This window comes from Solanum lycopersicum, chromosome 12, assembly GCF_036512215.1.
Source record: "Solanum lycopersicum chromosome 12, SLM_r2.1".
NCBI lineage: Eukaryota > Viridiplantae > Streptophyta > Magnoliopsida > Solanales > Solanaceae > Solanum > Solanum lycopersicum.
Genome location: NC_090811.1, coordinates 46,598,028 through 46,611,337, shown reverse-complemented (window position 1 = coordinate 46,611,337; position 13,310 = coordinate 46,598,028). Strand labels below are relative to the sequence as shown.

The window sequence follows — 13,310 nt, the reverse complement described above, 5'->3', positions numbered from 1 at the left end:
CTTGGACACTCATGTGAGGCTCTAGATTAGTGTCCACTTTATTACTTCATTTTACTCTCGGGAACACTTTTCTTAAATTACATTGACAACATGAGCTAAATGTGGAGTCCGGTGTCATGAAACCCTAAACCGAAAGAAGGTGGTCTTCTTGCCAAGGTAGTACTAAAACATGAATATAGCAGCTAGGCGGATCCATTAGCTCGTATTCCTATGGAAGCAACATATTTCAAGAACTAGGAGACATGTTTGAGACCCTCTTTATTCCATTAGCATTGTAATCTCTATCTCATGAGTACAATAGTGAACCTACCTTCCATACTTTGGAAGGGACACTCCTTAGTACAAGTTCACTCGGTACTAATCTAGAGTCCCTTTTGAAATGTCTTTAAGTTTTCCTTTAACAACAATAACTTAGTCTAGTTCATAGGAGACTAAACCCCTTGTATACTCATATTCATTAGTTCAATAGCAATTGCATGAGAACATTCTTTCAATACAACCCTCATACGTGAGATTAACACATTATCATCATCATGGCATAATAAAGCACATAGGTAATTCACAACCAACTTTATAATATTACATATTAATCATAATATCACAATTCACATAATCAATAATTTACAATTGCATCATCATACCAACACCTACTTAATTTCATCATAAGATATACTTCAATTGAACTTCATCATCAAGTACAAGCCATCAAAATTGAAGTAAAGGTTCAAGATCACAAAGTCTTACCAATTTTCAAAAGACATCATCCATGATCTTACTACAAACCGACCAATTTCATCCAATAATAAATGTAATAACATCATACAATAGTAATTAACACAAGAACTAAGTCAATTGCATCAACATTAATCAATTCAGCATGAGCTCATAACCTAGGTTAGGGAATTGGGGTCAATTCATCACCTCTTCCCCATACTAGGTTTAACATCAAGAACTACCATAATGGAATATTAATACATCATAATATAACGATAATAATCATTAAAAATCAAGAACAATACAATTTAAAAGATCATCGAATTAGAAAGAAACCCATGTTCATATCATCTTTTGGAAATCAATTTGAAAGAACCCTTTGGGGAAAGGAGTCCCAAATGTGAAAGGTTCACATACCTTTTTAATATTTGAATATTGATGGAGGAAAGTGAATTTATTGCTTCCCTAAAACCCTTTGACCTTGGTCTTCTTTGGAGTCTTCTTTGGGAGAGAAAGTAAAGAGAAGGAATAGGATTTGAGTTTTGAGAATTGTGGGTTAGTTTAATTAGGCTTAGGTGTTTTTTATAGATCCTTAATTAACTTAATTATAAACTCTCCTAACCGTTAATTAATCAACTAACTAACTAACTCATTAAATGAACCCACTTAACACTCACCAGCGAAAACCAGACCTGACCTATGAGACCCTCACCTACCATCCGCAGGTCAGTCGATGCTTGCTCCCCCCACTGTACTACACATCGGTCGTTGGTGTCAGAGACTGTTCATTTGGATCAGTCTTTGATTTTTTCTAAAGTGTGGGACTATGGATCCATTGACGCCCCATCACCTAGTTGATGCCACATCGATTGGCTTCGTACCCAGCTAAAACATTTTTAACACACTCTAATACATTTTTAACACCTTTACACCAAATTTTATAAAATTCCGACTCTTAAGACCCCGTGAAATAGGCTAAGTCACACTAGCACCTACTTCACTAATCTCCAGATGTAATGAACGTTTCTTGACGTTTAGACTCTAAGACTTCCTAAATGGTTTGTAAACATTACGTAATGTCTTATAACAGTGTTTCAAGTCTTGGAAACTCATGTAAGTCTCTATATTAGGTTTTATACTTTTGGATTGTTACATAACTTAGCTTACCCTTAACCCCCGATTAGCCTTAGTAGTAAGTCGATCAGGCTATCAGATAGCAGATTATAACGTCTAAATCTTTATTGTTTAACCTCGGTCTCATTTGTTACCTCTTTTTTTGGTAAGTACGAATGAGGTGAGATATATTGTTGGCCACCATTAAAAATCTTTCTAAACAAAAGGATTAACATTTCGGGAGTAAATACTATTCTAGAATTACTTTATCATTGGTTTTTCTTTTTTAATTACTCATGGTTCCCACAACCCTAGTTGTTGATTTACCTATTCATACTTGATTTATCAAAATTCATACTAGGGTATGAAATAGAAATCATGACCTTAAAATTTGAATAGATGAATTCAAAACTTGAATTGAAGATCAACAGAAAATTGCATAAATAAACTTTAAGAATTAAATGCTAAAAATGTTTGCACACTAATTCTCAAAGTCAAAGAAAAGTCTCAAAAAAGGTCTAAATCCCCTAAAACAAAAAACATACAACTTCTATTTATAGAAATTAAATCCTAAAACCAAGTAGGAAACAAAAATATAATAAAGTCTAGTTTGGCAGTTTTGATCGACGGTACCCATCGACGGTTCTGAATCAATCAACGGTCTTTGGGTAGATCCGTAGGTTAGCGATTGGCTAAAATTTTGTGGTATTCAAATTACGGTCATCACCTACGACCCATAGGTCTATGCACGGTCCACCACGTCCCTCCATTGTTCAAGTGCTGGAAATCCTCTTCTCTAAATTAAACAAAAACCATCATCCACGGTCACTTACTCAATCTACAGAGCGTAATTACCCTCCATGGTTCCATCCTTGGTCAGACATCCTTGAACACTCCATATACAGTATTTCAAGTATATGACGAGTCGTGGGTGAGCTCCTTATCACTTATTAAAGACGGATGTGACTTTGACTTAACTTTCTTACTTTAACATTCTTGCTTGTTCATTTTTTCTTCTTATATTTATTCAACATACATGTCATTCTTTTCTTGCTTTTCGATTCAGTCATACCACTCACAACCATTTTTCTTGGCTTTTTATTTTTCCACAAACAACTCTTTTCATACCCTTTTTATAGTTTTCCTTTACCATAGCCACCCTCAACTTATATATTTTGCATGAATTGAGGTTCATAGTGCTCTGTTAGATGACCAAGACTAAGATTTTGGAAACTTCTGAAGTAGACAACCTCAACTTAGACTTTTAGCCTAAGTTGAGGTGCACAATGTCCAATAAGGGAACTTAGGAATGTGAGCTGGGTGTATTGAAAGAAAAGGTATTCATTATGCTCAAATATTTGCATCAAAGGGAGCATCTATTTATTTTGGTTGGTTGCCTTTAGGCTTAAGTGGACTCATTATCAACAACGGCCTATGATCGCTTCCCAATTTCAAGTCTAAATAATCTTAACAAGACTAACAGGGAAAGTTCTAGATTGGTACATACTCTAGGAATGTTCAATAAGCTCACACACATATGGCACTTTATTTAACTACCAGATCATTAGTGCATCTCGTTATAATTCGAGTAATTAGGCCTCATTTATTGATCCTTGCAAAGAGAATGAGCACTGTGGAGGGAGATTTTTTTCCAACCTCATGGATAGTGATATGACATCAAGATTGATCACTATTTGGGTCAAGGTTGTCAACTATGGTCCAGAGGAAATCAATTTACTCAACCATGAGTGCTTGAATGGCTTCAAATCTTCCAGGAAAAAATGTTCTTTGGTCCATCATAAATGATGAGATTTTGTGCTCAAACTTGAACACATATTAAAGGATATGGATGTCGATCGTATGCAGCTATATTCACCCACTTGGGAACATTAACATTCCGATGTTTCCAGCACAAATAGAGGCTTGTTTGCTTGATAATGTCCCGCTGAAAATATGCCACTTTATTTTGAATGAGTTCTGAATATTTAAACTATATTAAAATTCTCATTGTTACCTCTCTAATCACATAGATTTGTAAATGGGCTAAGGTGAAGGTACTTTTACGTGACACTTGGATGGAGCCTCAAAATCATATTTTCCTACTCAAGATGATGGCATGGTTGTAAAAATCAAAAAAAAAGAAGGTTGAATCCGCTAAGTTTGTGCATGTGGATGATGATTCTCATATACCGTCGGTCTTAGTCCCTTTTGAGGCATTGGCTAGTGAGTTAACATTGTGAAGAAAATAGTGGTGAGGCTGTATCAAGGGTTGGGTGAGTCATTGTCTAGGCCACGATCTTATGTGCCTGAAAGTGAGTTTGATGCCTACTTAATTTATCAAAGGAAGCAAAAATCTTAACTTGAAAATTTGAAGAACGCCTATTTTGGTTTAGTTAAGTTAGATGAAGATTTAAGCATCTCACACAGTAAAACGAAAAAGTAGAAGAAGAGAAGAGATAAATTCTTCACTTGGATATGGAAAGGGGTAAAAGGCCTCTGGAAGGTTTTGAAGGCAAATAATCCACTCTTGACTTTTAGTCCAAACAAGGATGGAGATGAGGGTGCTACATAGAGAGATATGGTGGAGATGAGGAGAGCGAGGCCACGAAGACAGATGAAGAGGATTGACGCAGCCTAGGGAGCCCTTCGTATTCTTTTTTTTAGTATTGTAGTTGTTATGTGAGGACACAACTTCATTTTTAGTTGGGGGTGCTCCCCTTTGGGGTGTTTTATCTTATTTTGATTGACATTTGGATTGTTGTTTTGGATGATTTTGTTTATTGTGTGGACTTGTTTTTATTATGTTTTGGTTCAATTATATTAGTACGTATTATTATTTGATGTTTTGTAGTACTAAATTATGGTGATAGTGGTCCATGCTTGTATGCCTTTAAAGCATGGAAGTCTGAGTGCGCGTTGCTTGTGAGTTTGGAATCCCTTGTGAACGCTCAATGAATAGGCTTAAATTTTCCCAATGATAGATTGGGTGATGTCATTTTAAGGGAAAATCATCATTATTGTTTCCTTTATGGTTCTTTAATGAGAGGTTGTGATACTTTTGGTGCTAATGGATGTAGTAAAACCTTGTGAAATATGAAATGAGCACCCCGTCTGAAAGTTTTGTGAAAGTGAATGATTTTGTGACAATAGATTGACTCTTTTTATGACTCCAAATTACTAAGTGGTGAAGTGAAATATAACTCCTTTTTTCTTGACTAGGAAGTGAAATTAAGCCATCTTGAATTGTTTCATTCCATGTGTACTAAGACTTTGTGAATAATGTCTTGTGTTCATATGTGTTAACTAAAACTTGCACAGTTAGTCTTGAAATAATGGTCTTGATATAGTTTGGTAGAAGAAGCGATTTTAGGCTTTGTTTGATTTTCGTTGAAGTTCACTTAGCCTAAAATCCCACCTTTGCACTAAATATGTCCTCAAGTGTCACCTTTGAGCCTTATATTTCTATTGGAAACTAACATCACAAACCTTGGCCTTCTTTGAAAGTAACCTTCTTTTGAATCCTTTCCTCCTTGAACTTGAACATGATGAAAGTTGAAGCTAAAATCCCAAGTTGGGGGTGCTATGAGAAACTTGTAGATGGATGCTTACCATTTGAGGGCTTGATCTTGAGAATTGACGATTAGATTAAAAAAATAGTTGTGAAAAAGAAAGAGAGTATTTGAATACATAAGACTTTAATCTTCCAAAAGTTGAAAATGGTTTCATGAGTGGCATCTAGAATGGAAGAATGGAAAAAAAGGAAATGAAAAAGATGTGCATTGAGTTGAAACCTAAAGTAAAGTGGAAAATTGGTAAGTTGTGTATAGTGTTTAAGGAAGGTGTATTCACTTCTACCTAAATGATATTCTAATATTCCCTAAAACTGCATTACAAGCTTAACAAACTCCTTTGAGATCTCCAATCGAATGAAATTGAGTCAACTTTGTCTGAAAATATGGGCAACCCTATCGTGGGGCACTTTTCAAGTGTGAGTGTTTGTATTGTTTCCCACCGTATTGTAAATACTTGTGTGTTTTGTGGAACATTTCTTTTCTGTTGAAGGCATGAGTTCTAGGTTAGATTGGTAAAGTTGATAGATTCCGAAATTGAGTTAAGGGAAGTTGTTAGAATACTAGTAATCATGAGACACTTCTTGAGAATTCATGTTGTCACTTGATCTTTTTTTAAAATCATTAAGTTTGGGAATTTTGTTTAAACTTGAGAGAATTGCTTGGTTTTTAAATCTCTTTCTTGCTTGCTATTTGTTATATCAACCAAACCCATAATCATTTATACTTGTTGAAATGGAAGAGTGGGGTGCTTAATTGAGTGCCTCTTGTATTTTTTAATGTTGTTGTGCTTGAGGAAAAACAAAGTTTTAAGTTAGGGTTGTTGATGAGTTGTGGATTTCCAATCATTTCAAGTTTTTTTCTTGTTATTTTGTGTCACTCAAGTAGAAAAATAGGCTAATTACCCTTTGAATTGTGTAGTGTCAGGTGTTTGGATGTTGAAAACAAAATGAGGAACAAAAGTGGAGTCGAAGCTGAAAAAGAGCAAAACATTGGAAAAAAACATGCCTAGATCTTGCACCTATGAGTCGGGACTTGCTTAATCTTAAGAGAACTTATATTTGCTTTTGTGATGCCTCTTTTATGAAGCCCGCCTTTTCATATAAGGAAGAATAAATAGGGATAGGGTGAAACATTATTCAAAATCCAACAATTATTCAAGAGATAATTTGTCGAGAGAAAACCTCATCAAAATTAGATTTTTCATTGTTCTTTAGCTTGGGGTTGAGATAATTGAGGGCAAGTGGCCTCACATTTCATATGTGGATCGTAAATATATCTTGTACCTTTTTTCATTTCCTTGTTTGTATTTTTTTATAAATGTGAGAGTAATTGCTTGCATTAAATTGGGGCTTGCATGATAGAAATAGACAAAGTTATTGGGGTATTTGATTTATTGCTCATTGCTTTTGTGATTCCTTGTTTCCATATTTTATTTCATGAAGTAGATTCAATCTAGTTTAATGTTTGAATTTAAGGGTTGAGACAGCTAGTTTAATCCTAGATTTCGATCTTCGTGGGTTACTTGAAAGTAGAATTTGTAAAGTGGAGAATTAGATTGATAAATGCATTTTATCTTCAAATCTTGAATTTGAGACCGAAATAAATACTTTGGTGTTTCATTTTTTAGTGCAAGGCTTACAAGAAAGAGAGGTCTAGATTAAGCTAGTGGATTATTTTGTATGGTAGCGATTAAGACTGAAAGGAGATATCGCGATATAACCCTTTGTGACAGAAAGAATATTAGTGTTGAATTAAGATAATCTAGCCTATATATTATTGAATGATATTACTTTGAATTGTTATAGATCATTGAGTGTTAGTTTTGTCTTGAATTTTCTCAATTCTAAGACATCACTTGCTTGATATGGAATTGTCCCCCGTTTGTAGTCTAATTAGAAAATTCCCTTTTATTTAATAATTTTGTACATTGCTTATTTACATTCATAATAGTATCTAGTTAACCTGTATCATTTTAATTGCCAATACATTGTTCCTCGTGGGATTCACCAGACACTTAGTTGGGTATTTTTTATTGACGAAGACCTCTTACTATTTTGATTGGTTCTAAAGAGTGATTTTAGTGTTATTGAAAAATGGCGCTACTGTCGAGGAATAATTACGCATACTGAATTGATTTAGGATTTCTTGTTTAATTGTTTTTATCTAGATTGTGAAGAATTGTCTTTGTTTTGTTTTGTTTTGTTTTGTGTCTAGGGGTTAAATCCCACATAGAATGGTATATCATAGATACTTTCAACCAAGAAATTTCGATTTTAAGATTGCTTATTTGTAATAATAAGAAAAAATGGGTGGATGACTCCACCAATTTACTAAAAAGCATCGGTAATCAATTATGAAATTAAACTAAAATATCAAAGAATTCAAGAAGTAACAATCAATCTAGGGGTGCAGAGATTGGAAATCAATGTCACATAGGGGTAATTGTGTTGCTCTATAGAGATGAACATTCATGAATAGGCTAGGTCATCTTCTTTGACGCTAGTCATATTTCAACTTCAAAGCATATATGCAAGGAATCTCTTTTCGGTTTAACTAAATGTCAAACTAAACAACACAATACCTTACTCTATTAAAAATTTAGAAATAGGGAAAATAGATCCATCTCATTACCTTTATTTGCAATCAAGTTACAAACACAAACCTAAATGCTAGAATTGAACTAATTACCACTCCAATTTATCTCTTTCGAGCATCAACCAGAGATCTGAAGTATGAATTAAGTTTGCAACCTTAATTCATAAATTAACCCTTACTAATTATCCCAAACTCATGTATGAACAGTAGCAAACAGAGCATAACACAACCTCACTATATTAAATCTATACCAAACCCCATAAATTGCACCCCACAATGTTGGGGTTTTTGCCACCCATCACAAAAATCAAATAAAATATGTCTTCCATGAAAGCAGCCATGGGTAACAAGAAATTAAGAAATTCCAAATAAACTCATTTTGGATTCAACTTTAATTTATCAAAGAGCAAAGTTGAAAATTCCAAAAAGCTAGAAAGTGTTCTTCAAAAGGGTCAAGTGTTCTCTCCAAAAATAAATTTTAGAACTAAGGTTTCAAGACAACCCCCCCCCCCACTTCTCTCTCTCTCTCTCTCTTTGTTCGACTCCTAATTTCTCTCTTTGTATTATTTAAAATTTCTCAAAATTTGGCCAAAAATCCCAATATACATCTCATTCAGCGATATAATTCGGGTTCATCGAGCTCGTTCGGTGAATCACCTCTTGCTCTCCAGATCACCTTTTCATGCTCTAGATTTCAGGTATTTGAACCTCAGTTGTCAGATTTGCTTTTCAATCATTCACCTGATGTGAATCGTCGACTACCACCTTGGTTCGCCTTTTCAACCATTCAATCTGTTATATTTTATATTGTCATTTTCAGAGATGTTTAGCAAGGTCATTGTTTTCATTCGGTGCAACCTTCTAGAATGGAGTTCGCCTACCTGATTCGATAGACAAAAATGTTGTGCAATTTTATTTTTGGGTGTGGTCGTGCTAATTAGGTGATCCTTTTTCTTGTTAGGCGATGAACACAGTATAGTTTGCACTTCTTTTCACATTTTTGATCACTCTATTAAACATCAATCCTTGCCTTTTTCATTTGCATTCATAACTGCAAATGATCAAAATTTTATAAGAATAGGACAAAATTAGGTATTGAGGACACTATATTACTCTAAATAGACATCAAATGAGTGCAAATCTACTACTCATCAATTTGACTCTCCAAATCAATTACAAGAGCAAAATTTAAATCCCAAACTAAAAGCAATACTCAATTGTTTCTCCCCCTAAGAGTTTCAAGAGTAAAAACTGGTAAAAGATATGATAGATATAACTTCTCTATCTTTCTAACTATTTATACTTTCTAAAAAGATTCTTCTGCATCCCCTTCGACGACATTAGTAGGGTTCAGCAAACTAACTCAGCAGATAGTCATTCTTATCTTTGAGCTCACCTTTAAATTTATTTGGTGATGAGAATAAAATTTGCAGGGAGCTTATCAAACTGGACTCTCCATAGAAAAATAGAGTTGCCTAGCGGAAAAATCGCATAGTGGACGGTGGTTGAGATGGACAGAAGCCTACTTAATGGAAGAAGCAGTGGTTGCAGTTGTCTACCTCATGAATATTTCTCCAACAAAAGTTGTTTCGGATCAAAACTCCATATGAAGCACAATAGTGTATCTTAATAGGTTGAGAAGAAGTATCAAGATGCTAGTAATACACGAGACCAATGCATGCATTATTTTTTTCTAATACATTCTATCAAATGCGCCATGTTAGTAAATGTAAGAGATAAGTTAAGTTGAAGAAGTTTAGAGGTGCAAAAAAGTAGAAGAAAAAGGTGGTTCATTGACCTTTGTCGGATGCTTTTGTCAAGGCTTGAAGGTGATATCCAATATTCTCAGAGTATACACTTCTTGATAAATGATTCCATTCAAGTAAACATACAGAAAATGAAACCCAAAATCATCAACCGTTACACCAAAAAAGAAAATGTAAAGGTAGAGGGGGTAAAAATACTCCTACCAAGTCCAGTGTGGTCTGTACATGGAATTGGTTATCTAATATAGCCTCTAGGTGTATGTAGTAAGTAAATTTTGCTAACCGTTCTATATTAGTAAGTATGACAGGACATGTACAAGTATTGCAAGGAGACTAAAGTCCTTGTCTATAGGGTTGTTTGCTGTTGTTGAATTACCAGGACAGAAGCCCTTGTCTTTAAATCCTTTGAGGCAAGCATATCACCAATGACTCCTAATTCTGGGAGTTCACTCCATTCTTCAAGTCCTGCTGTTAGAGGTGAATGTGTATTGTTTCGTCGCCCTGTTATTATAAGGTCATAATCATCTACTAACGAACGAACAAACAATACTGTCTCTGTTGTTTCATGCACGTAATGTTCAATATACTTCACATTTTCCCAAGTACTTCGGCTATGTTTCCAATCACCAATAATATCCAAATCAATTACTTCATCCACATCACAACTCACATCTTGCTTGGATATCAAACGTATGACCGTGAGGCTAATGGTCCCACTAATGGCCATTCGTTTAGCAAATGCTAATGCTTCTTGATCGTCATTTCCTCCCAAAAACAAAATAGCAATACAATATACATTCTCTGATGCACGGACAGAGGCAGAACGTTTCAACTGGCCTCGATCAACTAGGATTGCAACAGAACAAGGAGCCCTTTCAAGAACACTAGAGTTCAAAGTTCTCAAACCATGATCTTCAACTTCTACCGATCCATCCACGGCCCATTTTCGATGAAAGGGCAGTATAATGATGGATGCAAGGACATCAAGGGCAAGAGTACATATATCCTCATGCATTAAATTTCGTGGGGAGATAGCTGTGAAAGCTTGAATGGTCACCGCACCATAGTTGTTGCGTTCAAACCCCTGGAAAGCAAGAATGACATTTTCTGAATAAGCTACATCAGTAATAGCCTTTGTCTGAACTTGGTGAGAGATGAAAACAGAAGATGCTCGACCGCGTAGCTCTATAAGGTGGAGAACATTGGACACTATTGGGAAATCCCTAGTGGGATTAGATTTCTCCAGCAGTCTAAGTATAGCAGCAGTGTTATCAAGGCTGTGGATGCAAACTAGTATGGGTAATTTGTTGTTGGAATTCATTAAGTTTCTTCTTTGATATCCAGCATATTTCCTAGATGGATCATAAAGCCATTTCACCATGATTTGCACAAATATTGCCGTAACGGCTGTTGCTATTACCATAAAAGCAAAACTAGCCTGATTGATGATCTGCAAAAAAAGATAGTAATGTTGAAATATTTGAATCCATCCATTATATGTACCATTTAATTACTTACTTTATCATCTCTTAGAAAGCTGTAGGAAGCCAAGTCGACGACACCTCTTGTGGACATGATGAGGCTGATAGCTGCAGCATCATTCAAGGGCATTTTGCAATATAGCATGGGAAGTAAACATGCTAGTATTTTTGTTAAACTGCCGACACACAACAGGATAATATTTGCAAATGTATAAGAAGAAGAGGGATTTATGGCAGAGAGATTTGTTCTCAAGGACATTAAAGTTACAAAAATAGGTAACAGAAATCCTGATGTAAATGGATCAAGTTTATCTACTAGAGTAGATCCCAAAGGCGGTCCCTCAGGGACGGCCAAGCCAAAGATTAACGGGCCAAAAAGAACTGATTGTTCGAACCAGGCAGAGAATACACCAGAAAGTAAAACAGCAAGAACAATGATGAGAATGTAAAGGTCTTTAACAGGTCTCCCTTCCGGGGTCCTTTTGACTATCCATATCATTAGTGGCCTAAAGATAAAAATAACTACAATAACGAAAGAAATTAAAAGAATTGCATCAGTGATTGCTCTTTCGACTGTATTCTTTGCACCTATAACAATTATAAAGATAAATGCATGAATAGCGAGACCAACTAAGTCACTGATAAGTGCTGAAGAAAGTGCTAATCTTCCAAGTTCAGAATTAAGGAGTCCGAGATCCTTAAGGAGGTAAGAGATGACAGGAAAAGACGTCCTAGCAATACTTATGACTTCAACTGGAACGGATAGTGATGTTACACCTTCTTGATAGAAATCACTTGATAATGCAAATACGGTTATCATACCCGTTATCAATGGAGCTAAGTGATTAAGAAAACCTATTACTAGTGCCCTTTTCCCTATTTTCCTTGTCATGCTAGTGTCCATTTTGACACCACTTAGAAAAAGGAAAAGTAGGAAACCAAATGTTGTTAGTGCACCCAAAATTGATTGACTTGGAAGAGGAAACATCTTTTCTTGGTAACTCTTATAACGCCCAAGAAAAGTCGATCCAAGGATTAGTCCCGCCTATAAATAAATAAACATATTGACTGTTAGATCATCACTAAATATAAATATAGAGAATTTAAAAGAGATTGAAACATACAAAGATCTCCGAAGCGATCTTGGGGAATCCAATGCGCTTGAGAGGAAAATGGAAAAGTTGTGTGAGAAGATAAATAACGATTATTTGAGATTCAATTGTTGGAACAGAATATATCCATGGAGTTGAACCTTTTTTGAAAAATCCAAGTGAAAATCCTCTTGGAGGGAATGTTACACATTGAAGAACCTTTTGGGTAGAGATCATTTCCGTGCTATTGCTCATCTTTTCTATTCCTATTCTGCATGCTCCACATTCAAAAGGGTTTTTTTGACATGCCTAACACAGGATTGCAGAATTTTAAGGAATTTGGACGTCACTCATCATGATCAGTTATTTATATGTGTTTTACATTAATTCAATTTCATCCCATCTTTCAAATTTTATTATGTTACTATATATTATTACTCTAAATGATATTCCCATCATGCATGTAATTTGGTAACTACGGCAATTGGGAGGAAATCAGATTATTTATTTACACGGAAAGAAAAAAAGTATTACGTGTAAAAATGAAGATTTATTACATATAAAATTAAGGATAATATTAAAAAGACACATAAAGCTATCATTCTGTATTCAATAAAATATGAATAATTATGACTACCATTTTTATTTGGCCTAAATCTGTATTCAATAAAATATATGAATAATTATGACTACTAAAGAATGAAAAATCGAGTTTACGGTTATAGTTTATTTTTAGGCAAATTATTTCCTAGAATGATTTACTTCAGGAAAATAGTAGTATCTCAGATTTTGTTGAACATCAAACTTACTCAATGATTGCAAATTATATTTGCCTATTTATAAAGGAGAAGAGTAGAATAAAAGAAATTTGTAGTTATAGAAAATCTCTCTATTTATACCCAACAAATGATATATAGTATGAACAAGTGTTTATTGTGTCTTATAAAATAAAGTCACAAGTTTTTTTAAAAAGTCCTT

The 13,310-nt window shown here is 34.7% G+C and overlaps 1 protein-coding gene across 1 annotated transcript; it reads right to left on the bottom strand.

Annotated features, from left to right (window-relative positions):
- Window positions 1-9,852: 9,852 nt before the first annotated feature.
- On the bottom strand, window positions 9,853-12,719 carry LOC101253165 (cation/H(+) antiporter 11-like). The gene is made up of 3 exons (XM_004252377.4): window positions 12,366-12,719; window positions 11,279-12,286; window positions 9,853-11,210 (listed from the first exon to the last, which is right to left on the bottom strand). The coding sequence occupies exons 1-3, from the start codon at window positions 12,585-12,587 to the stop codon at window positions 10,107-10,109; spliced, it is 2,334 nt and encodes a 777-aa protein (XP_004252425.2). The 5' UTR covers window positions 12,588-12,719; the 3' UTR covers window positions 9,853-10,106.
- Between the last annotated feature and the right edge of the window lie 591 nt (window positions 12,720-13,310).